The sequence below is a fragment of the Dunckerocampus dactyliophorus genome, chromosome 14 (genome assembly GCF_027744805.1).
Source record: "Dunckerocampus dactyliophorus isolate RoL2022-P2 chromosome 14, RoL_Ddac_1.1, whole genome shotgun sequence".
Classification (NCBI taxonomy): Eukaryota; Metazoa; Chordata; class Actinopteri; order Syngnathiformes; family Syngnathidae; genus Dunckerocampus; species Dunckerocampus dactyliophorus.
The window spans coordinates 2563105-2588079 of record NC_072832.1 but is presented as its reverse complement, the minus strand read 5'-3'; the positions used below and the strand labels follow the sequence as shown (position 1 = coordinate 2588079).

Genomic DNA, 24975 nt, shown 5'->3' with positions numbered 1-24975 from the left:
TTTGTTTATTTCTTGTCAAACTTTAATCCTTCCTTTTTATGCCACTCGTAGAGACATAATGAACAATAAGGTTTTCTATCAACATCCCAACTTGATGAGGGCACTGGGGATGCATGAGACAGTGATGCAAGTGATGGTCAATGTTCTTGGAGAGAAAGAATCAAAGGTCAGTATTTGAAATAAAAAGTATGACGTTGACTCTCAGCTGCCAGCTTTGCATGGATATTTTATTTTTCCCTGCTAGGAGATTTCCTTTCCCAAGATGGTGGCCAGCTGTTGCCGATTCCTTTGTTATTTCTGCCGCATAAGCCGACACAACCAGGGCGCCCTGTTTGACCACCTCAGCTACCTCTTGGAAAACAGCAGTGTTGGACTGGGTACATCTCATCATTTTTTTTATTGGCCCACAACGCATTTGAAAAATGTAATTTAACAAGTAAACTAAAAAAAAAAAAAAAAAGTAGTAGTATTTAACAAAATAATTTTTTCTAAGTTATACTATTATGAGAAACAAACAAAACAAAATGAAGTTGTAATTTTTGGAAAATTAGTTTGGGGAAATGTTATGATATTATGGGAATAAAGTCGTAATAATACATTTTACAAGAAGAAGCTGTTGGAAAAAACAAAAACAGCAGCAATAGAAAAAACTACTGTAATTTTACAAGAATAAAGTCAAATATAATGAAAATGTCATTGTCAGTACTCACCCATTATCCAACTACGTTCTGTTATGTATATTTTATACTTATTATTTATTATGATTGTCATATGAATTATTTACGGTGACAAGAACTTTGACTACTATTTCACCACATTGTTACATTACCTTACCATTTTCCCGTGTATTTTAAACCAGCAAGGAGTACATTAGGAATACAGGAAGTGAAGAAATGCATTGCAATTGATGTGAAACGGCTGGCGGGTAAGATTAAATAAGCTTTGCTTCTTCCTTCTCCTTTTGGAACTGTGAATTGTAATATGTGATGCATTCCAATGTAACTTGTATGTCTGTTCAAATAAAAAATAGTACGGAAAAATATGGTATTTTTTTAAAAGTCGTAACATGAGCAACAAACAAAACAAAATAAAATTTTCATTTTGGTAAAAGTAGTTTGGTATGGTATGTTTATTTGTTTCAGAGTGTGTAGCAAGTTACAAGAAGGAACGTCACGTTACATTTCATTTGCACAATTCATCATGTCTGAAAAGGAATAGGAAAAAGCAGAGCTTAGTTTGGGGAAAAGGTTATAATATTTTTGGAAGTCATAATGTTACGAGAAGGAAATAGTTGAAAAATTCAACAAAAAAAACAGCAAAAATGGGTGAAAAAGAGCAAAGAGTGGAGTTGATACTAATAACAGGCTTTTTCACCTATTTCACAAAGCTGAGATGCATTTTTTTTCTTGAAATATATACTGTATAACTTTTTAGCATATCTACATGTGTTGTTTGCCCTTGCATCATTCATTTTTCACTACATGGCCCTCTCTGGAAAAAGTTGGACACCCTTGGTCTAATCCCACGTGTAATGGCCTTGAAATGGAAATAAATGATACATTTTCTCTCCTCTGTGCTTGCATGGTCATACTGTTTGAGTTATGTGTTATATTTTTTTTCCTCTAAGCTTCACCATCCATGCGTGGGGCCACTCCTCTGGACGTGGCAGCAGCCTCTGTCATGGACAATCACGAGCTGGCCTTAGCTTTAAGGGAACCTGACCTAGAGAAGGTGAGTTGAATGTTCATTGCATCCTATGAACAATCTGCCTTTCTTTCCACTTGTCTTGTGATATCCAGGTGGTGCACTACCTTGCCGGCTGTGGTCTTAAAAGCTGCCCTCTGCTTGTGGCCAAAGGCTACCCTGATATCGGATGGAACCCTGTGGAGGGCGAACGTTACCTGGATTTTCTACGCTTTGCTGTCTTCTGCAATGGTAACTTTGAAAGAACATCCAAAATATTCAAAAGCAAGATGAATCTTCCTGTCCTTGACCACAGGCGAAAGTGTGGAAGAGAACGCTTACTTGGTGTTGAGGTTGCTGATTCGTCGACCCGAATGTTTTGGCCCTGCCCTGCGAGGTGACGGAGGGAACGGTCTCCTAGCAGCGATGGAGGAAGCCATCCGAATATCAGAAGACCTGTCGAAGGATGGACCTTGCACTGCCTACCAGTCAAATGCAACACTGTCAGTCACAGTTTGTTAATTGAACCACTTTATCCAATCATTGGCAAGCTGATAATGGTCATAACTGTTTGCTGTAACAGAGATGCTGTGCAGGACAGTGAGGATGACCTCATTCATATGGGCCACGCCATCATGACCTTCTACTCGGCCCTCATTGACTTGCTGGGGCGCTGTGCTCCAGAAATGCAAGTGGGTGTTTTTGTCCTTTCGACATTAATATCTGCTTGTGCCTCGAACAATAATGCCTAATGGAGAAACACTGCGCGGCTACAAAGCCACAGACTTACTTGCTTTTCACCGAAGTCCGCATATATTTTCTTTACATTACACAAAGGGTTTCCGACGTTGACGTCATGTCTAATTATATTTGCTTTTTGTTGCCTTGTCCAGTGGAAGAAATATCTTTCTTTTGGACACAATAGCAGTACAAAGCAAGAGAACATGTAACAGATAAAAAGAATACATCAAGAGCTACATCACTAGCTTTCACAAAGATATACTTGTAGTCCCAGCTTGCCAAAGGCTTGTAAATAAAACATTGTTCCAACTTCCCTATCTCGTTATCCATGTGTACAGTACACATCATCTCACACTTGTACACCGCATTCACTTTCTCCTGTATTTTCTGAAATGTTGCAGCTGATTCAAGGAGGCAAAGGAGAGGCCATCCGCATGCGAGCCATTCTGAGGTCGCTCATACCCATCCAGGATCTTGAGGGTGTCATTAGCGTCTCTTTTCAAGTCCCGTCTGTGTCAAAAGGTCAAGTAGGAGTTAATGGTCCCATATTACAATATTTTTCCATCAATTAAAGAGTTGCAGTGATCCCACCATCGTGTATTGGAAGTGTGTTGTCCAAAATCTCGCTTTGATGCTGGGATTTTACCGTATTTTCCGGACTCCAGAGTATAAGTCACATCAGTCATAAAGAGGAAAAACAAGCATACAGTCGTCCCTCATTAATCGCGGTTCATTTCTTTCCAGACCCGACCACGCTAAGTTAATTTCCGCGATGTAAGATTCGATATTAATAAATGGAATATTTTTGTAGTTATGGGATAGAAAACCTCTTTACGATCCTCTAAATAAGGTTTTTCATATTATTAGAGCTCTCTAGACATGAAATAACACCTGTATAGTCACCTTGACATTTGTGTTACCCAATATAGTGGATATGATCAGAGAAAATAAGAAATATTAGACATAAATAAGGTAAGAAACTCACACAAGTAGTTCCTTGTTTTTTTCTGGACAGCGTGGTTCCTGCGGTGGCTGTTGTCTTATCAATGTATTGTAATGGCAGCTTTAAATGGCTTTACACTCGTATTACCCAATACAGTCAAACCTGTCTTAGCGGCCACCTTTATAGAACGGCCACCTGCCTCTAGCAGCCACTGAAAAATCCCCCGCAGCAAATTTACATGTTATAGAGCCTGTGTATAGCAGTCACCTGTCCAACGCGGCCAGCGGCCACCCATTTTGTCTCCCTTGGTCAATATCTGACTGCATATAGCAGCCAAATTACCAACTCAAGTAGAAGCTTCATGCACGAAAAAGTTTGGTTTTTCAATCAATGAAGCCGTCACACACATCTCTCAGCATCGTCTCTCCTTCCTGCTTGCCCACAAGGCAAAGGTTAAACAAGCCCCACTACATAGCTGTCCAGCCAATGCCTGGAAGAAATGACACCGTTTATTTCCTGGTGTGCACTGGTCAATACTGTAATGCCGCTTGTTGTGGAGAAGGAGAGACTCACGTCGCCGATGCACTTTAATGGCTTTATTAACAGCGGAGAACACTGCAGGACTTTACATCCGCGCCAACATAAACACACTTCCCAACTCTCTCCAAACTCACAGCTAGCACTGAGCCTAGCTCTCCTGCTCGGGACGCCCACCGTCACTTCCCGTCACTTCCTGATGAACTAAAGCTGTAATGACAACTCTGCCGTATAAAAAGTAAAATATTAAAAACAAGCGTAAGACATTACTAGCACAGCTTTGTTCTGTGGGTCGTGGATATATTCTATCAGTTATTATTAAGCCTCTAGCTTCCTTTTAGTAAGTAAAAACCTTGGCTATGATTGCACTACATTGTCATGTAGACCTACAAAGTACACTTGGAAGAACAAGAGGTGAATAAATGTATTGCAACTGATGTGAAACTGATGAGGGGTAGGATTAAATAAGCTTTGCTTCTTCCTACTCCTTTTTGGACATGCAAAATTGTGAATTGTACTATGTGATGTGCTACTGTTTGACTCATATGCATGTTCAGGATTAAAACCATGAACCATGATAATAACAAGCCTAGTAGTGCTGTACAACTTTTATCCGCAGTCCGCAGTGCCCTCTACTGGTCAACATTATTATTATTATTATTATTTTTCCCCCCTTTTTTTCTTTTTTTTCCTCTACTGGTCAAAATTCAAACTGGACGCCAACCTGTCTATAGAGGCCACCTGTCTATAGCGGCCACTTTTGCAGACTTCCTCTAGTGGCCGCTATAGACAAGTTTGACTGTATAATAGAAAAAAAAGATAAATAAGCCAGTTAAGATGTAAATAAAACTCCTGCTTGAGCAGTGTCATAGTAAATGCATTCACTAGGGGACCTTAGTGGATGGCGGACAGATGTGTGGAGGACAGGAAGTGACGTTGGAGGTTCAGAGTTGAGTTTTAGCTTGTCGTGGCCCCAACAGTAGCCCATGTTTTATTATGTTATTATTATTGTGCAGATTGTCATACCATTTAGACACGTAATAAATGGCCGTCACATCTGGTGTTTCTCTCACTGAATAATTACTGACACCTAATGGCAAATATAGAATACTACGACCACAATTAGAATGCTTTTTCTGCTTCTGCCTTGTATTTAAGTTCATTCAGATATTTTTATGCTTGAAAATGCTTTATTTAGGCCAAGAATTGGTACAAATTGCTTCAATGTGCATTTTCTTGTTCTAATAATAGGCTGTATTCAACCACAAAACAGCCATCATTTATTGATTTATTCGTTTTTGAAAAACCGTGATAGAATGAGGGCCTAATCTTGAGAGGGACAACTTGTAAATAAGTTGCACTGGCACATAAGTCACTACCCGAAATATAGTTCACAAAATTCAAGACCAAGAACAGACATTTTATCTGGAAAGGCAAGTTATTCAACTACACAATAGCACACAGAACAACAGGCTGAATCAGTGTCCGGTATGTTAACATAACACATTAACAGTTGTTCAGCTAAGAACATACCTGGGAGGCTGAATGGGGTAAATGAACGTAACAAGCAAGCCCCACAAGTAAGCTACCGGTAAGCAAGTTCACCAAGCTCCCGATTTCATTCCACATCACTGAATTGTTCATCCTAGGTGTCACTTCTGAACAAGATGAAGGAGGAAGATGCCGTCTCCTCTTCTGCGGGGCTGTCATTAGACTCGTAGAGGTACAGGAGCAGCATGTGGTTGTCGCAAGCTTAGAGCGCCTTCTTACGGCTGTCGATGGCCACTTCTTGGTTCATGTCAGTCGGTTAAGTTATATAGTGTATATATTGATATATAAGTCACACCTGACTATAAGGCACAGGACCAGCAGAACTATACAGTAAAAACAGGCTCAAATCTCACTTTTCCATAGTAGGGGACCTTTAGGATTAGATGTCAGTGAAAATGACATTACATTTTCTTTCAGATGGTTCTGTGGTTGAGCCTGACTTATCGACAGTGTTCTGCCCGGACCACAAGGCGGCTATGGTTCTGTTTCTGGACCGCGTGTATGGCATAGAGAAGCGGACCTTCCTCATCCACCTCCTCCAAGTTGGCTTTCTGTCTGACCTTCAGACTGCAGTCGCTCTCGACACGGTTAGCTTCAGTGAACCTTTACTCACTTGCCTGAGTCATTGGCTGGAGAAATTCATTGTGAAAGCGTGACCTGTGACCTAGTATTGATTCAAACTGCAGCCTGCCACCAGCAGCAATGTCCTTTTCCTCCTACCTACCCAGGCAATGATTAGTGGATTGTCTGGTTTATTGTTTTCCAATAGATACATTCAATAACACAGTCACACTTCCCTTTTTTTTTTTTTTTTTTTTTTTTTTTTTTTTTTTTTTTTATAAACCCTCCTGCAGGTTGACTTTGGATCCACCGACATGGCCTTGGCCCTCAACAGATACCTGTGTTCGGCTGTGCTTCCGCTGCTCGCCAAGTGTTCCACTCTCCTCTGCGGTCTGGAGGACCACACTGTCTTGATGGATTCTCTGATCCAGGCTATCTACAGCCTCTCCAGGACTGCGAGCCTGACTAAGGCCCAGAGGGACACAACTGAGCATTGCTTGTTGGCTGTGTGCAAGTACGGCATCCTACAGCCCCAGGGTTCTGAGTGTAGTTGGCTATTACCCTTATCTGCATGATAAGGTACTTTTTATTCCGCTGCCAGACCAAATCAAACATTCTATCAGGAAGCTGAGGACAAACGACAAGATACTGCACTTGCTTCCTGTCTGCACTGCTTTTGCTACTTGTTTGAAAGGCATCAGTAATGTTTTGCCATGATTCGGACATCATTTACTAATTTGCTAATGACAATTCTTAATTAGATTCCTCATTCCCTAATGATATGATAGTCAATGCTTAATGAGTCATCCTGCCTACTGGATGCAGCGCATCACTGAAGCCATATTGTACACAATATGGTCCAGTTTAAAGTTCAGTGTGAACACACTTATGTTTTTTCTAGAAAGAACCTACTCCTTTCCGCCAAGTAAAGTGCATTACTTATGTCTTCTCAGTGAACTCCAACCAGCTATGATGCAACCTCTCCTTCGACGTCTCGTCTTCGATCTCCCCACTCTCACAGACCACAGCAAGATACCACTGAAGGTAGCTGCAAAAACACACGTAAAGCTGAACCTGAAGCTACATTACATCCTGCTTCCCTGTACAGATTTTGACCAGCCATTATGAGCAGAGGTGGAAGTACTACCAGTACTCCCTATCTGGAGGGCAGGGGGACCAGAGCCTTGCCTCGGAGGAAGAGCTGCACTTGTCTCAGAAACTCTTCTGGGGCGTGTTTAAGGCACTGGCAAAGAAGGTAAAGGCAATTCAAAGCTTCATTTAACATGACGTTTGACTCCAACAGCCTCCAACCAAGTAAATTTCCCACAAAGGCTAAAACTTATACTGTAGCAGATATTTGAAACTAAGAGTGATCTTGTAAGATGAAATGAAACACCCACCTTTTTGTGTGAAAACTTGTCGGAGTTCACACCCAATAAATGAAGGCTGTGGGAGTTGAGTGAAATCCTCCTCCTTTTTGGCACAGTTATTATTTCTGACACGCTTACTGACTCATTGAGAACATGGGAACTTCAACGAATGGCTTTCATGAGCACATTCCTGACTTCCATCAAACAACACCACAGAATCCTGAAGCATCTTGGGGGAACTACCACTGAACAGAACATGCTGTATATGAGATGTGCAATGTTTCCAATTCCAGCAGTTTACTGTTGACTTGTTGAAACATGGATCATGTTTAAGTGTACATTATAGGTAGAAACCAGTCTTGAAAATGATCATATTTGACAGCCTTATGCCTTTTTATGGTGTTATTTTGTACAGCCTGATTTTAATGTGGTGTTGTTTTTAGTCGTGAACAGTTAAACTATTTTTACTTTGAGCCTGAATCTTGCAACTCTTAGTCACAAGGGTTGTGCATTTAGTGCTATATATAATAGTATGGCCACTTATGTTTAATTACATAACAGGAAAGTCTGAAACGATTTATTCTAACATTTTTGCAGAGCTGCTGGAAATGTGAATTTCTCTCGGAGATGAATCTGTCAGTCTGTTTATCTAACTATGTATTAGTCTATCTAGCTAGCTATCTTTCTTTCTTTTTTTTCAGTGTGCGGCCATCAGTGGGTGCTGTAGAAAGTAATCTGGGATGTAATTTACTCTAATCAGTGTACAGCTTTTATAGCAGTATTGATTTACATTACACCGAAAATGCCCACTGCCCAGTAGGATTAAGGCATTGTTAGACAACCATGGTCCTCACGCTAAATATTGACACCAAGGACGCAATTTGGACACGATGACTGTGAGGTGCGCTCACTTGTGTTGCCAGCTATTCCATAGTGTATTGACTCATTTTCAGTTGACAGTAAATCTGTACTGCTATACAAGCTGTACACTGACTACTCTGAAAGCATATCCAAGTTTACAGTATTGTTTTTTTAAGATGATGAATTGCTGAAATGTACTGTATATGGTTACAGAGACATCTTTACTTCCTGTACCTATTTCCTGTTTCTTCTACAGCCACATGAGCCTGAACTATCTAAACTGTGTGTCCAATGCCTCGCTGCGGTAGCCAAGGCCCTTCCTCCCGACCACTTGGACCCAAACTGTGTATCACAAACAGACAAAAACACTTCCTTGGACGCAGACGGAAACTTTGACCCACAGCCTGTTGAGACGTCCAAGTGAGACAGATGCTGATGAAGTTTCTTTACGGACAGTTTACTGTGTGGACTCCATTTACATATGTTAGTAGCTGTCTCTGATGCATGCATTTTGTTTCTCCAGCGTGTCCGTGCCAGAGAGACTTGAGGTTGCCGTCAACAAATACGCAGAGCACACTCATGAGAAGTGGTCGCTAGACAAGGTAGTAGACATACAGTAAGAAGTGTGTTAGGTATACGTTCATGCTAATGTCTCCGTGCTCTTGTAATGCGCTGTGTCTTGTCAGTTTGCCAATGGCTGGGTTCACGGAGAGCAGCTATGTGAGAACACCAAGGTTCACCCTCTCCTCAAGCCATACAGGGCTCTGGCTGAAAAGGTAACAAAACCTACAGGCTCACTCTACGTTATGTAAAGGATTAAAAAGCCTCAGTGCTTGGCCTTTGAATTATTGCTTGTATGAATCACCACCTTCCTTCCAGAGCTTTGCTATATGACTTCGTACATCACAATTGCTCAAATAGATTTTGCTTTTCCCTTCTGACAAATTTCAGCTTCACACGAGAGGTATCTGTCTTTCTGCTAGGACAAGGAAGCATACCGCTGGGCCATTAAGGAGACCATAAAAAGCATGCTGGCCTTTGGGTGGACCATCGAGCGCACCAAAGAAGGAGATGTGTTCGGCTTCCACACCTGCCCGCGAAGAATCCCACAGTCTGGACAGGTGTGTGCACGTATGAGACTACTATCACCGTATTTTGCTGTACAGTCGTCCCTCGTTTATCGTGGTTAATTGGTTCCAGACCCGACCACGGTAAGTGAATTTCTGCAAAGTAGCCTTCATTATTAACAAATGGAATATTTTCGTAGTTATAGAAAACATGTTTATGACTTTCTAAATATGTTTTTTTTTTCTAACCATTATTCGAGCTATGTAGACATGAAATAACACGCCTGTAGTCACCTTTACACTCCTATTACTCTGTGTTTACACCACATTGCTAATGTGCAGGCTACGGGATCACTGCAGGGTCACAAGAGACGTACACGGCTGCATCGCATGCTCGCAAGCTAACTAGTTAGCCTCCAATTTATTTACTCTAAACTTAATAAAGGGTTTTTCCCCTCTTTTACGTGTTACTTTTCCTTTTTGTTTTCATGCAGCAGAGCAGGCTTTGTAATCTTGTTGGTATTTATTGAATGGTGTTTATTGTATAATTTGGTACGTATACAGTTGGAGCATTTAGATGACGTGATATGAGGAAATGCCAAATCTCTGCATTTCACATTTTCGAGTTCCAATAAGGTTTTAACTTTCATTTTAGAATAACTTGTGCTTGTTGTCGCTCATTGTAAACCGGAGCGTGTCCATGTTCGGTTCCACTCGACGATATCGCCAGGGTTAGCAAACGCAGAGAGAGGTGGCTTCTCTGCGTTTTTTTGGTTGTTTCCTGAACCTTTTTCCTGTTATGATGGACTATCTTAGTAATACCATTTTCTGAAATACATATTTTAACAGTTTCCACATGCGAGAACGCCGCACGCATGTGGCATTTCTCAGCCTGCAACAATCGCTTAACCAATATTAACCGCAATAGACTCGCATTTTTTTCCACAAAATCTTGGTAGAATTTCCTGAATTGTACTACTTCATGATTGCAACTTCACAAGTCACGGCTTATTTACACATTTTCTTTTTGATCTTAGTTGTCTTTCGAAGGAGCCTCAACCTTCAGCCCCAAACCCTTGGACACGAGTAGCATTAACTTAACTTGGGATCAGTGTGTGAGTAATGTCAGCGGTTTGGGCTTATAAAACTAACGCACACTGTGAGATCTTTACCATCTGAGATGTAATTGTTAATTTTTCTCAGGCTATGGCTGAAAAGTTGGCTGAAAACTACCACAATTCCTGGGCTAAGAAGAAGAAACTGGAACTGGAGAGTACAGGTACAATAACAATCTCTCTGCTCTCCTTTAATCGTAACTGTTTCCTCTTTTTCATGCTCTCTGTGCATGAGTTTGTGTTCATTCCGCACATCAGAGAATATATGCATGCCACAGTCTGGTAGAGAACGGAAACGTTGCAAAATCCTTTTGCCCAGCTTTTGCCCTGTGGACTGAGCTTTTGTTCTACAACGGCAGAACTTGAAAGATTTTTCCAGATGATTAAGAAACGGCAGGAGGTCTGAGCTCAAACCATTGAAATAAAAAGCGTCCAACATCAAAATCTTCTCCCTAATAAGAGAAGTTTGTTCACAGGCTCGAAGGTTTTTGCAGTAGAGATGCATTGCAGGATTCATTTGCAGCTTTCATTCAGAGGGCAGTGCACAATGAATTACGGGATGGAACATGAGAGTCTCATGCATTTGAAATCATCACAGAAATTTTTTCCTGTCCTTTTACTGATTTGAATTTGATTGATGCCTGACACTTGTGACATAATGGCATCAACAGTGTTGCAGTGTCATTTTGGCTTTTTGCCATTAGGGGTCGCCACAGCGAGGCTTAGTTTGTACGCCGGATGCCCTATCTGGTGCAGTTTTCCCATTTTTTTTTCTTTTTTTTTAATCTGGGCTTTGGACTGGCACTGTGCATCTCCAATGGGTGGGTGTTCCCATGCCGGGACTCGAACACGTGCCGACATCCAGTTTGTAGCCTCGTTCCACATCTCCACTGAACAATGACGGCACACTGCTTTCATCATACCAACTTGTCTTTGTCCGTTTACGTATTTCAACGACTTTGACAGCCATTTTTCAAAAGACAACCGACCATTTGGACTGATCTTTCAAGGTGCACGGAATATTGTGTTCTGTGGCTACATAAACATGGAACATACCTAAAGCAAGATTAGACTCCCGTCTTTCATCATTTCCCGCATTTCAAGCATAAGTTTCACTTTGACACAAATGTGTTTTGCTTTTGTGACAGCTCAAATATCTAAACAACTATAGCAACATAAACAGCACAAAAAAGGGGTTGTTTTACATCAAAATAACTTATTTTCAAATATAACATCGACTATTTACAAATGTCACGTTTGGAAATGAATAATGTGTGTGCGCGCACGTGTGTGCGCGCCTGCACGTGCCCACTCCACGCTCTCTCACGTCCTCCTACCTGTCATGTGTGATTCTTCCATCCACATGATCTGTGCCGAGCTCTTATCAAATGCACTTCTGCCACCTTGTGGCCGCTTTTATGGTTTAAAATTGCTTTGAAGTGAAATCCATTCATGGGGAGTTGCGTCATCCCCTCTTGTTGTATAAATACGTTGTCAGGATCAGGCGTTGAGATAAATAAAAACTTATAAATACTGTATGTCTTTGGTATTGAATGAGTTAATAACATAATATGGTTTTCAAGCTCTGGTTTCTCCTTGGCACATACTGTTAGTGACCAGTGGTTATTTTTCCATGGCAAGCAATTACATGGAGAGGTAGCTGAAAGTGGTTTATCTATTGTATGGTTTTTCAAGGACAATTTAGTATTACTTATTGAAAGAGGAAATTGTTGTTTAAGGTATTTTCTTCTTTTCATGGAATTGTTATACAAAACACACCCACTTTGCAGAAGAAAATAGGAATTGCAATAGTCCACCCCCCCAGAGAGAGATGAGATTGATTAGGGCAGGGTTTATCCCAACAGAAGGTCACAGCAATGCCATTCATCTGAAAGGCCCATTCAATTAATAGCATACGTTCCGACCTTATCCAGCTCACATGCAAGAGAAAAAGTCAATCATACTGTATGTAGTCGATCAAACATATCAACACAAAACAAAGTAGGATTCCTTCTTTATAAGTGGAATATTTTTGTAGTTAGAGCATAGAAAACCTCTTTAAAACCTTCTAAATAAGTTTTTTTTTTTTTAACAATGAGTCCTGTAGACATGAAATAACACCCCTATACTTAGCTTTACATTTGTATTACTCAATATGGTAGACATAACAATAGAAAATAAGACATCTTAGACATAAATATGACATAACATAGAGGCACACGTTAGCATTGACAGCGTACAGTACCTCACCATACAAGAACCTCACAGCATATCACTGGTGTAGAATACTGTTTGTGGTTAAGGAGAGACTCACAATGCACTTTAATCGCTTTATTAATATGCAGAGAACACATATGCAGTGAACATTCACACAGGAGCTGCTGTCGGCCACAACTCACGTCAGTCACTCGCACTCTCCGCAATGCTAACACTCAGCTAAACACAGTCAACTCTAACTAGCTGCTGTCACACACGTCACTTCCCAGGCCCCGCTCCGTAAGTCACAAATATTACACTACATATCCGGTCTTCTGAATGCCTGAATGCCAAAATATTTATATTTTGGTTAAGAATATGTACAAGAATATGTACAATTTGCTTAAATATGCATTTTTCTTTAGTAATAATAGGCTGTAAGATCATCATTAAACACACTGGCTGTTATGTGTCTCAGTTAAACCATTCCCCCGCAACCTGTGTTAACTAGGAACCTTTACATCACAATCCTATTGTAACAGACTCCTCCTTCATGCATTGCGGCAAGTTCTTTCCTGAATTCAATCGTATTTCTTCCTAAATAAAAAATGCACAGATTCCTCTAACACGCAGAAATACGCAGAAATACACAGTGTGCTTGAACGTCGCACAACAGGAGGAAGGAGGGAGACAGATACAGAGTTGTTCATCGTTGTGTGTTTGTTCTATGAGCAAGTAAACCCCCCACACACACAGAATAGAGATGATTAAAGGATTTCCTGGCTGGAATCTGTCAAAGGTGTAACAACTCTGGCACTCGACTATTTTGTTAGGTGTGCCGTTTGGCCGTATGATAACCGAGACATATTTGTGCCAATCATTTTTGTGGCCTTTGAAAACCGAGGCGCCGCTGTCTTTATAAATTACGACTTAGGGTGAATGACATGTGTTTTGGGATTTTTAAATAAATTAAATGAACGTCTTTTTTGGGCCAAATATGTGCGAATTTGCAGGGCCGCGAAGGCTGAATCGCGGATATGCGCGGCTCTAATATATTGTGATTCACCCGTGTGCCTCCTCAGGGGGGAGTGGGCAGGCGATCCTTGTGCCCTACGACACGCTGACTGCAAAGGAAAAGGCGAAATTCCGACAAAGAGCCCAGGACGTGCTCAAGTTCCTTCAGCTCAATGGATACACAGTGTGGAGGTGAGGACACTGAAAACTATCTTCTTCTCCTTTCTCACACAGCTCAACATGCTCTACAAATCACTCACTGGAACTTAAGGGTGTTTAGCTGAATCACCACGGAATTTGGTGCACATCTTTAGGGGACTGACGAGCACGTGTGCAAAATTTGATCAAGATTGGTCGTAAAACTTGGCCACCATCAAGCATAACGGGCGGGACTTAGCAAATGCAAATTGTCTATAAGTCGTTGAGCTTTTGTCTATTGATTATAAAACTTTGCAGATATGTGTTACATATATACCAGCATGTATTTCAAAGTATTTTTAGCACAACCCACAAATGCTATTTACAGTTCCATGGCTATATATTGTTCTCAATATTTCGATTTCTTTGCCTGTTTGGCTCAGTGTACTGTATGTGAGTTGCAGCGTTGCAATTCCTAGTGTGTTTTACTATCACTCCGCAGGGATCGCAAGAAAGTGGATGTAGATTTTCCAGCCACCGCCAACTGTTTTGGCTACGCTCTCCTCCAACGCCTGCTCTTTTACACCGAGGACGCCCAGGAGCACATGCAGGAGCTGGGTAACATTTTCAATGGAGAAAAAAAAAGTGATCCGGTATAAAAGCAAGTCTGTGACAGTATTGGTAAAATATGATGACACCACGGCATCCACATGATGCAAGTTTTTTTGCATGTGGGACTGAGCTGTGTGCACTCACACTTCATCAGTTGACTGCATGAATGCTGAGCGACTGCCTGCATTCACCCGCCTCGGGTTTGGATTTGACATTATTTGAAATAGAGTTTCTGAAGTGCAAAACGTTATTATTCCATTTTGGACATCATGTAATATTTTATTTTTTGCATATATCAGGGGTGTATAAACTTTTTTCAACGAGGTCCACATACTGAAAAATGAAAAATGCAAGTGACACCACTGATATTTAGTAAATCAACACATGTAGATATGCTAAGAAGTTATATATATTTCAAGAAAAAGCTGCAACTTAGCATTTTGTTATAGGTGAAAAAGCCTATTATTAGTATCAACTTCCATCTTTGCTTTTTTCCTGTTTTTCCTGTTTTTTTTTAATTTTCCAAATATTTTATTCTTATAGTAGTATTGTTTATTCTTGTAAAATTGTGACTTTTTTCTCGTAACATTAGAACTTTTTCCGCAACCTAATTTTCCAAAAATAAAACTTTATCCGTTGTTTTGGTTGTTTTTATCTACAGTGTTCCCTCGTTTATCGCGGGAGACAGGTTCCCAAAATAACCCGCAATAAGTGACATCCGTAAGGTAGCCAACTATAGTTTTGTACAACTGTTATATGTTTTAAGGCTGTAAAAGCCCTCATCATACACTTGATACACTTTTCTCAGACGGGCATTAACATTTGATCACATTTCTCTCTTGTTTAAACACTCTCAAAGTTCAAATTTTGTTTGAATTTTAATGATGAACTTATAAGATTGGACACAAGAAATTAAGTGGCTCACGCCTCTGATCGTGGCTTGCCCTGGCGCCGTTAGGCTGTAGCGTTTTTGTACCTTTTGTTAAGATACATCCCTCCTCGTCGTCCTGCATGAACCGAAGATTCATTTACAGTATTCCAGACGCCCTACAGCCACGTAACTTCTGCCTTCATTCAGCATGTATGATCGCTAGCAGCTAGCAATCTCTATATTAATTTATTGGATGCTGTATTTATTTACGTATATTAACATGACTTGTTGTCTCCAGAGGTGATGCAAGCCAGAGGACAGACTTCTAAAGGAGAGAGAGCATCACACCAGCAACCTGTTCAGTTTTTCCTCAAGGTTTGCTCGTCATATCAAGACCATTTCTACAATCCAACATGCAATCTTTATTATTGATGCAGAGACTTTGGTTAAGATTTCCAATTATGTCATCTAATTAGTTTTGTTAAATGGTTGCTATGGGTAATGCCTTCTCTGAAAAATCCTTTGTGGCTGTGTAATTTATTTAGCCATTTAAGAAATCCATGTGGGCGTGTCGATTGCCATCATGACATCGATTAAAGCTTCCCACGTACTTCTGCCGCAGAGGAGGCGGCAAATGGAAAGAGATATTTTTGTGTTGACGGGACACACTGAGTTACACCCAGTCATGCCTCACGTGGAACATGCTACTATTAACACAACCATGCATGACTCTGTGTCACATTTAGTCATTCATTCATGACTAAATGAATGAATTTTAATGGAATACCGCTTGTCCTCATTAGGGTGAGCTGGGGACTATCCCAGCTGACTTTGAGAGTGAGAGTCACCAGCCAATCACAGGACACACATAAACAAACAACCATCCACACTCACATTCACGCCTGTGGACGTGTCCAGTTATTCTATTGTGCATGTTTTTGGTATGTGGGAGGAAGCGGAATAGATGTAACAGGATGGCAGGGATGGCTGTATGAGTAAACCTCACACCCTGACACCTTAAAGGTCCATGCTGGGCGACGATCAACAGCTCGGGCTGTGAGCTTGTCCGCTAGCGCTGCTCAACTCTCATCTGTAGACCCTGGTTTGAGCCCCAGGTGTGTGCAGGGGCGGACCACTGTTCACAATTTGTGGCACGCATAATTTCTGTGAACTTGATGTGAATGCAACGTGTACTGACACGAACGCAGCGCAACCGATGTGCAAACACAGTGGGTGGTGCGTTTCAAAGTGTGTCTCATTGACATGAATGGGTTAACTTTTCCACCACCTCTTGGAGCAATTTAAATGTAACACTTTTTTGTTGATTTTTGTTTTAATAGGATTTTCCTGTTTTCACAGGTCATTCTTCCTCTTTTGGGAGAATATGTGAAAAGCCAGCGGCTGTATTTCCTGACTGCATCGCTCTACTCGTACACCAACGGAAGCCACGCTTCCAAAAAGGAGAAAGAAATGATTGCAAGGCATGTGTCACCCCCATCCACTAAGGATTCATAATGTCTACACACTTTATTTAACGTTGATTTATTCCTGCTTATTGTTGTGGGATGCTCCCAATTAATTGTTTGCATTGAATAATCATTTTCATTTTGTTCTTGTGCATCTTCATGACATTTCTTTCTTCTCACATGCAGCCTCTTCTGTAAACTTACGGCTTTAGTAAGACACAGACTCTTTCTCTTTGGTAAGAACAATGTGGGGAAAAATAAGCTTTAGCCCGCCCTGGCCTTCACCTTATTGTATTTTACAGTTCATGTTTTCTGCACGTGTGTACCGTTTTGATGTAATCTGTTGTCTTATTTCCAGGAAATGAAACCTCAGTCGTCACAAGCTGCCTCCATGTTTTGGCCCGAGCGTTGGATGCCAGGTAGCTAGGTGGCACTCATGTCACATTCTGCCTCGGTAATTGATTCTGTCAGTCTCTCATGAGTGTCTCATAACCACCGTCTGAGGACGAAATTGGTGGGTTCATTGATCCACTTAAAACACCCAGTCGACCTAAATGGTAATAACAAAAGGCAAACACCTCTGAAGCGCGGCACTTGTAGTTTAAGCAAATGATTGATTTTGTCAGCTCACCTGCTTTTAGCATAAAAGAGAAGCTGCCGTCCTTCTAGCTGAACTCATTTGCAGTGGTTCTATTACCAGGGGCCTAGCAAAGACTTTGACATCAGTGACTTGGGACCTGACTCAGACTTTATTGTGATGACTTGAAAATACTTGATTGAATTGAATAAAATGTATTCAACCAACATGATCGCTATGATGTCAGTTCCAGCAAGACAACATGTTTTTTCTTTGAATGCGCCTCATTAAGTGGATCTATGAATGTCCAATCAGTTTTAAGAACAAATAACAAATGTGTGGATTACATAGAGTAAATCCTGAATGACATGTCAGCACTCTTTTGTCACTGTTCTTGTCACACTGGTCTTATTTTATTCAGGAAATAAAACAATTCAAAATGCATTCATTGTATTTGTCAAATTTAATAAATTGTTAATGTTGTCAAAATTGCATTTTATCTGGGAGACACTGAACAGTGCTTATGACTCGAAAATGACAATCCTGTGACTTTGGACCTGATTCGACTTGTCTTATCTTGACATGACTTGGACTTGCACACTTGTAGATTTCAGACTTGAGACTTACTTGAGATTTGCAAAACACTGACTTGCTTCAACTTCTGTCTATTACCGTAATTTCCGGTGTATAAACTGCTACTTTTTTCTTCAACTTTGAACCCTGCGGTTTACACACCGGTGTGGCTAATTTATGACCATGATCTAATCTAACATCTCCTATACTACTACCGAACTACTACTACTACTAATCATCATTTAAATACTGTGCCGCTCGCAAGTCAGTGAGCAAACGGTAGCTCTTTATTTAGCAGGAGCCAATCACAAGCTATAAGGGAACTCACGACGAACTTATGAACACCTCGGAAATCGCAGGAGGTCATTAGGCACGGCAAATGTATTTATAGAGCACCATTGGTACACAAGGTAAATCAAAGTGCTTGACAGAAAAGAAGGGTAAATTCACGTCGTAAAATCATTCTAAAGTCATGACAAAATTATATAAATCATTCCATAAAACAAAAAAAATTGAAATGACGAGTGCAGATAAAATACTTTCAGTTGTCAGATGCACAGTTGAATAGAAGCGTTTTCAGCCTGGATCGGAACATTGCCAAAGTTGAGGATTGTCACACATCTTCTGGAAGGCTCTTCCAGATTTTGGCAGCGTAAAACTGAAACGCAGCCTAATCGTGTTTAGTCCTGACTATGGGCACCCGCAGGAGACCACTCCCTGAGCTTCTCAGAGCTCGAGATGGTTTATGTGGCTCCAACATGTCAGAGATGTACTTTGGTGCAAAACCGTGAAAAGCAGAGCTGTTTTAAAGTCTGTTGTCTGAGCGACAGGAATCCAGAGCAGAGACCTGAGTATTGGACTAATATGGTTATATTTCCTGGGTCTAGTCAGGACTCGAGCAGCAGCATTCTGGATGTACTGCAGCTGCTTCACAGCTCGTTTAGAGAGCCCGGTGAGAAGGCCGTTAGAGTAGTCCAACCTGCTTGAGACAAAGGCATGGATTAGTCTATAAATCCCGCTTAGACACTACTCCCTTGATTTTGGCAATGTTTTTTAGGTGGTAAAAAGCTGCTGAAGTTATTGATTATTGACAGTATTGATTGGCCAATGGCTGCTATGGGTGGCCACCACCTGCTCCTCACGGACTCGTGTGTCCCACAGTATGTCATTTTATTACATGGACATGTGCGGCTTACATATGTACGGATGTTTTTCTCTCTAAATTTAGCGGATGCGTCTTAAATACTGGTGCGTCTTATACACCGGAAATTACGGTACTATTGTTTGTGGTTCACTTGTTTTTGTCAGGGGATCAAAGGCTGCACAGTAAAGAACATGTCCTTAAAGTAATGACTTGATTGACAGTTTTAGTGATGTATAATGTGACAAAACTCAAATATTCCAAACCCAAATTCCATCTGCCACATTGAATATGTTAGTTATTTTTAGATTCTTCTATGTTCACCATCTTAATCGAGACACCCCACCGAGCCTGGGTTCTGTGTGAAGTTTCTCCCCTTTTTCTCCTTGCCTCTGTCACAAAGTTCTTGCTAATGTGGGGTTCAGTTGGTTCTCTGAAATGTATGAGGAGTGTGCTTGTAGACCTGTTCCGTGTGGAAAATGTCTAGAGATGAGCAATTCTGTGAATTGGAACTATATACATAAAATTGATTTGACTTGAATTTGACAAAAAGCTTCTAAAATGTACTTTTAAAGAGCGCTGTTGTCGCAGACACACATACAAATGGAGAGAACAGAACCAATAGACAGCACTTCCAATGCATTTCCTCTTCCATATTTCTCATGTCTACATGCTTTTCGCTGTCACTTTAACACTGTTCTGTGTTTTTGGTCCCTGCAGCGTTCACATTTGAGCTCAAGGCAACAGAATTGACTTGCTTTCTTGTTTGGTGCACAGCAGAATTCGGATGACCGTGTTTACACTTGAGCAAATGCACCAGAGTTCCTTTTAACCGAACCAAACATGACAAGTGTAAGCGCACCCTACATGAAGTATTCTGTCCTCTCTCAACAGGACATTAACAGTGTCCGCTCCAGAGTCCATCCAGGCGTCTCTGCATTCTTTTTTTGAGGCAGCTGCCACCGATCTGGAGACGACGGTGGAAAACCTCTCTGTGACCTTGGTCTCGCTGCCTCAGTGTCGGAGCCAACAGGCGAGGGGGGTAGCCAGGGTTCTCGGCTTCACAACCTCCGTCCTGCTCCCCACTCTCACTTCGCTCTTTCAGCATCTTGGCAGTCAAAACTACGGGCTTGACCTCCTGGGTAAGAGGAGAAAGGAAGTTTTATTAATTTGCACAGGTGTTAAAAATCAGATGCATCAAGCGTCTGGTTTGCATACCCTTTGAAGTCAGCTTCCATTAAGTCGTGGCCACAGAGCAGCAGCAGCAGCAGTCTATTATCTCTTTCACTAATACAGTGACCTTCCCAGGGGTCATCCATTTCCTGCATCAGCAGTCGTCTCGCTACTCTATTTCTCTTGTGATTGTATACGCTCACCTTTCCCCTCTGTGTCCTTGACTGTCTGTTATAAGGATTAAAGTGTCACACTCTTTTCCCAGTGGGAAGCGTGCAGGTGTCCTGTTACAGGATCCTCAACAGCCTCTACTCGCTTGGCACCAGCAGCAGCATCTACGTGGAGGGGTAATTAATGCCTTGTTATGTCAAACGTGACACTGATAATAGAATGCTAAAAGGCAAGTTAATGTTGAATTACAGATATGTTTTAAAAATCATGGGTGATGGTTTTTGTTTAGAGATGCTTAATGTGGTATTACTCCGATACCGTTATCAACCTATACCGACACAGGCAGCAGTGCTTGCCTCAAACTAATAATGTCAGGTCACAGCTCGTGTAATGAATGAACACACTGTGCTTTTTTGTCTGCGATGCTACTGAATGCATTTCACAAATAAGCACAACATAAGACAATAGGTAAGTTAAAGAAAAAGTCCCTCAACAAGAAGTCATAAAAATCATGACCGGTAGTCAGCGAGAATAACATGTTCTCCTGCTATCAACAAGTAAGACAGGATAGTCTCACTACATTTGCAAATAAGAATCCAATTAAATAAGGCTAAGTTCCAACATTTCTGTTCATTGCCATGTGTCGTTAACGGCCTTGCTTAATTCAAGGAAAACTGTGTCGCCTTCAAATTCAGGTGCACAAACCAACTGAAACAAGTGAAATAACAAGTCTGTTGCGATGCTTACATGGCTTAAAGACAAATGTACTTAGAACTACACAACATTTGAAGTTAAGAATGAATGAAAAGTCAATTTCATTGCTAAATCAATGAATCAGGCCCATCCCCACACAGAAGGAATTTACTGTAGAAGAAGATAAATTAGAGTTTGGTCAATGTTGTAGTTGTGTAACAGCATGTTTCCCTTCAGGCAGAGGCCAGCAGCAGGTGCTTGTCTTGCAGCACTAACCGGGTCTTTTCCTGTATGTTTCCTGGAGCCGTTCATCAATCAAAACAACCCTCACTCCATCTACAATACCATGACTGCTCCTGAAAGAGATGGTAATCAATGACATTTAACAACCATTTCCTCTTGTTTTGAGCATGGTGTCTTCTCCTACCAGAGTTGGGACTGCCAGTTCATGTGGAGGAAATGTGCCCCCTTGTCCCCTCTCTGGAGCAAGCAATGAAAGAAGTGGAAACTCTGGCGGAAGCCGGTGCCGCCGCCCAGCAGGCCCACTACACCCACGTCACAGATGTCACCTTGCCAATGTTGTGTGCTTACATGTCCCGTTGGTGGCGCTGGGGGCCCAGGGCCGAACCACACAAGCAAGTGTGCACCTCTGTCACTCCTCAGCATGCCAGTGACCTACTCGGGCACATCCTGCGAATTGTCCACAACCACGTGGGTGCGAGCCAGGGTGACTGGATGAAACAGCTAGCAGGTAGTCAACATAACACAACACAACACATAGCAGCATAACATTTTGGTTTTCCACAAGTAATTTTGTATCGTATATCTTAGTTTTTTCCCAGCCTATCATCTGCCAAGGTCGACCTGAGCTGCTGAAAAGCCACTTCCTTCCTCTGATGGATAAGCTGAGGAAGAGGGCAGAACACGTTTTGATGGAGGAAGAGCGAATGAAAGCAGAAGGTTGTTGTGCGTCTGAAGCAGAATTACAGATACAGGAGAAGTTTACAGTGCTGGTGCGAGACCTCTACGCCTTCTATCCCCTCCTTATCCCCTTTGTGGACTCGAATCGGTAAGATTTGCAACCACGGAGGTTGAAAATGCACAATGAATGTATATTTGAATTGGAATCAATATCATTGTAAATCTTAAAACTCCCATATTGTAGTATTTTTCACTGATTTTAAATACGTTTCAGATGTCCCACAATAGTGTGTTGGTCAAAATCAAGCCTTGATGCTGAAATTGAGAGTGCTTTTAGTAAGCTTTACTGGGAGCACACCTTTTTGTGTCCCTGTAGCTTCAATGCTAATGAGCTGTGTTTGTCCACCTGTCTCTGACAGAGTGTGTCTCCAAGAAGCGCCAAGAGCTTCTCTCAAAAGTAAAGCAAACAAGTTAGGGAGATGACAGACTCTTCTCATGTTTGTTGCTCATAAACAGGCTGCAGGGACACATTACTGTTAGAACATCATTAAAAAGTCACTTTGGCACAAAAGGGGGGCCTTTGAACATGCTTGCCATTATATCTTGTATGAAAAGTGTGTTACTCCAAGGCGTTTTTAAGGTACAAAAAGAGAAAAGGCACATTGCGCTTGCCAGATGTGAATTCTGTTTCTGATGTGCATTTTTGGCAAACCTGCTTCAGGAGCAGCTGGCAGCAGGAGACAAACCCTGATGCTGAGCAACTGTTCAGCATGGTGGCAGACGTCTTTGTCTTCTGGGCCAAATCTCATGTGAGTTTGCCAGATACAGTTTTCCCTTGTCACTGTTATTTTAGCTGGGCATCCTCTTGTCAAAACAAACTCTTATCTTTGTCACACAACAGAATTTCAAATGGGAGGAACAGAACTACGTGGTCCAAAATGAAATCAACAATTTGGCATTTTTGGTCAATAACAACATGTCAAAGGTAAGCCGCTGTTCATTAGCAGACCTCATGCATGAAGCAGTCAAAGTAATATGATACTATTCCATTGTCAGCTTGACTATGAGAAGAGGGCGATGAAGAAGAAGGGCGATCGTTATTCTGTACACACCTCCCTCATTCTGGCTTCCGTGAAGAGGCTGCTCCCCGTGGGACTCAGGGTTTGTTTTCTCGGCGACCAAAGCGTCATCCTCTTGGCTAAAAGCGGGTTTGCTCAGGTTGGTTGGAAATGTGGATATAATGGAGAGTGGTTTCTGCATTGGGAAACTTTCTTAATGGATCGGTTAAAAGGAAAACAAACTAGCATTACAGACAATTAGTAAGAAAACATCCATTGGAACGCTGTGGACGCCTGACAGTGGTGTGTTGCATTTGCATTTAAATCATCAAATGGGGCAATGTGCTTCGCCTCCTCATGTAAAAAAGTATGAAATGAGACACACTAGACCACGCGTGTCCATACTTTATCCTCTTAGGGCGGCACACAGAAAATGGAAGAATGGGGGTTGCTAATTCTTTTTCTTTACTAAGACCAGTTGAAAAAGTGCAAGAATTTCCATTTTGTACTGTTGGACCTTAAGGCAGTTCTAAGTAGAGCTTCAAATGCAAAAAGAAGAAATGGGAGTGAAACAAAAACATTTTTTGAATAAGCAATTTATTGCAAACAAGCGTTAAAGTGAAATAGGCTGTTTATCATAGACCATAGTTAAAAACAAAATCTGGGAGGGCATTTGTATGTATTTATTTAGACTTTATTCCACTTCTTTCCACAGAAGAACACTGAAGATGAGATTCGAGACCGTGTGTGTAAATACCTTTTACATTCTCACGGTCAGGTAATGGTCATGGTCATTTGTTTTTGTTGTATTGTGCTGCGCATTTTGCTTCAAAAAGTCCACTTTCCCATGAGGCTGCCGTCTTTTGGAATGAAGTGCATGTTTGCCTACTTTCTGCTGACATCCTGCATGCTCACTGGCACGCCTGAGTAGCTGTGATTTTTTTTTAATTTAACCAACAAGAGTGTGGTTAATTAAGACTATAGACTGGTCTTGTACCCTGTAAAATCCATTCGTCCCTCAAGCTGTGAGTGGGATGTGACACATTCACACAATACTACAGAGACTGAACTCACACTAAATGCACATTCATTCATGCGTTGTTTATCTTTCCCTCAATTCACCCAGCAGTTCACTAAAGTATTTTCCGGTGGTTGAAATGGGGGAAACTTGCAGCAGAGTAAACACGTGTGTCATTGTTTCTGCCCTACTTAAGTCATCGACAACAAGCTTGCAACGAGAGATCTTGAAGCCAGATGACAAGAGTCAAATGTGCTCCACCGACATCATCCTGGGTATTGCACAAGTGCTCTGTTACCTGGATCAGGTAAACTCATTTTTTTAAAAATAGATGACTATATATTACATATTAGGATTGGAAAGGTGCATGTATTTGTAAGCCGGTTTTTTGGTACGATACGGAGGCGTAACGTTACACATTATGTGAGGGACAGGAAGTCTGTAGAGATGCACAATGGGGCTACGAGCCGGAACTACAAACACCGATAAGTTCCGAAAAAAAATAAAAACTGCATTTTGTGTTAAAAAAAAGACATAAATAAGTTTTAAAAAATAATAAGTTTATGAAAAATAAAATATATAAATAATTAAAATTTAAATAATAATGATGATGAATACGACAATGATCATGAAAACGGTAATAATGATGATGCAGTAAGGAGAAACTATGAATAGTTGAGCATCAGCACTTAAGCCTTAAATCCATCCATTTTCTATACCGCTTCTTCCTCATTAGGGTCGCGGGGGCATGCTGGAGCCTATAGGCGGGGTACACCCTGGACTGGTCGCCAGCAAACAAACCATTCACACTCACATTCATACCGATGGGCAATTTAGAGTCGCCAATTAACCTCACCTGCATGTTTTTGGAATGTGGGAAGAAGCCGGAGTACCCGGAGAAAACCCACGCGCACACGGGGAGAA

At 41.3% G+C, this 24975-nt stretch overlaps 1 protein-coding gene across 13 annotated transcripts in view; it reads left to right on the top strand.

Annotated features, from left to right (window-relative positions):
• Positions 1-24975, top strand: part of ryr2b (ryanodine receptor 2b (cardiac)) — a 105019-nt gene that overhangs the window by 31614 nt on the left and 48430 nt on the right. For 10 of the 13 annotated variants that reach the window (XM_054798385.1, XM_054798383.1, XM_054798392.1 and 7 more), the window contains 33 exons: positions 52-166; positions 245-377; positions 1628-1731; positions 1800-1935; positions 2000-2186; positions 2267-2375; positions 2826-2946; positions 5873-6042; positions 6310-6530; positions 6970-7060; positions 7125-7271; positions 8504-8667; positions 8771-8849; positions 8934-9023; positions 9231-9368; positions 10352-10429; positions 10518-10593; positions 13708-13831; positions 14280-14395; positions 15559-15635; positions 16620-16741; positions 16913-16962; positions 17085-17145; positions 19912-20159; positions 20456-20537; positions 21292-21422; positions 21485-21805; positions 21886-22123; positions 22697-22784; positions 22877-22960; positions 23032-23193; positions 23749-23811; positions 24248-24358. In XM_054798385.1, coding sequence (XP_054654360.1) covers positions 52-166; positions 245-377; positions 1628-1731; positions 1800-1935; positions 2000-2186; positions 2267-2375; positions 2826-2946; positions 5873-6042; positions 6310-6530; positions 6970-7060; positions 7125-7271; positions 8504-8667; positions 8771-8849; positions 8934-9023; positions 9231-9368; positions 10352-10429; positions 10518-10593; positions 13708-13831; positions 14280-14395; positions 15559-15635; positions 16620-16741; positions 16913-16962; positions 17085-17145; positions 19912-20159; positions 20456-20537; positions 21292-21422; positions 21485-21805; positions 21886-22123; positions 22697-22784; positions 22877-22960; positions 23032-23193; positions 23749-23811; positions 24248-24358 — 4237 coding nt within the window. The remainder of the gene's footprint in view (positions 1-51; positions 167-244; positions 378-1627; positions 1732-1799; positions 1936-1999; positions 2187-2266; positions 2376-2825; positions 2947-5872; positions 6043-6309; positions 6531-6969; positions 7061-7124; positions 7272-8503; positions 8668-8770; positions 8850-8933; positions 9024-9230; positions 9369-10351; positions 10430-10517; positions 10594-13707; positions 13832-14279; positions 14396-15558; positions 15636-16619; positions 16742-16912; positions 16963-17084; positions 17146-19911; positions 20160-20455; positions 20538-21291; positions 21423-21484; positions 21806-21885; positions 22124-22696; positions 22785-22876; positions 22961-23031; positions 23194-23748; positions 23812-24247; positions 24359-24975) is intronic. The other 3 variants (XM_054798387.1, XM_054798386.1, XM_054798388.1) reach the window with 3 other exon arrangements.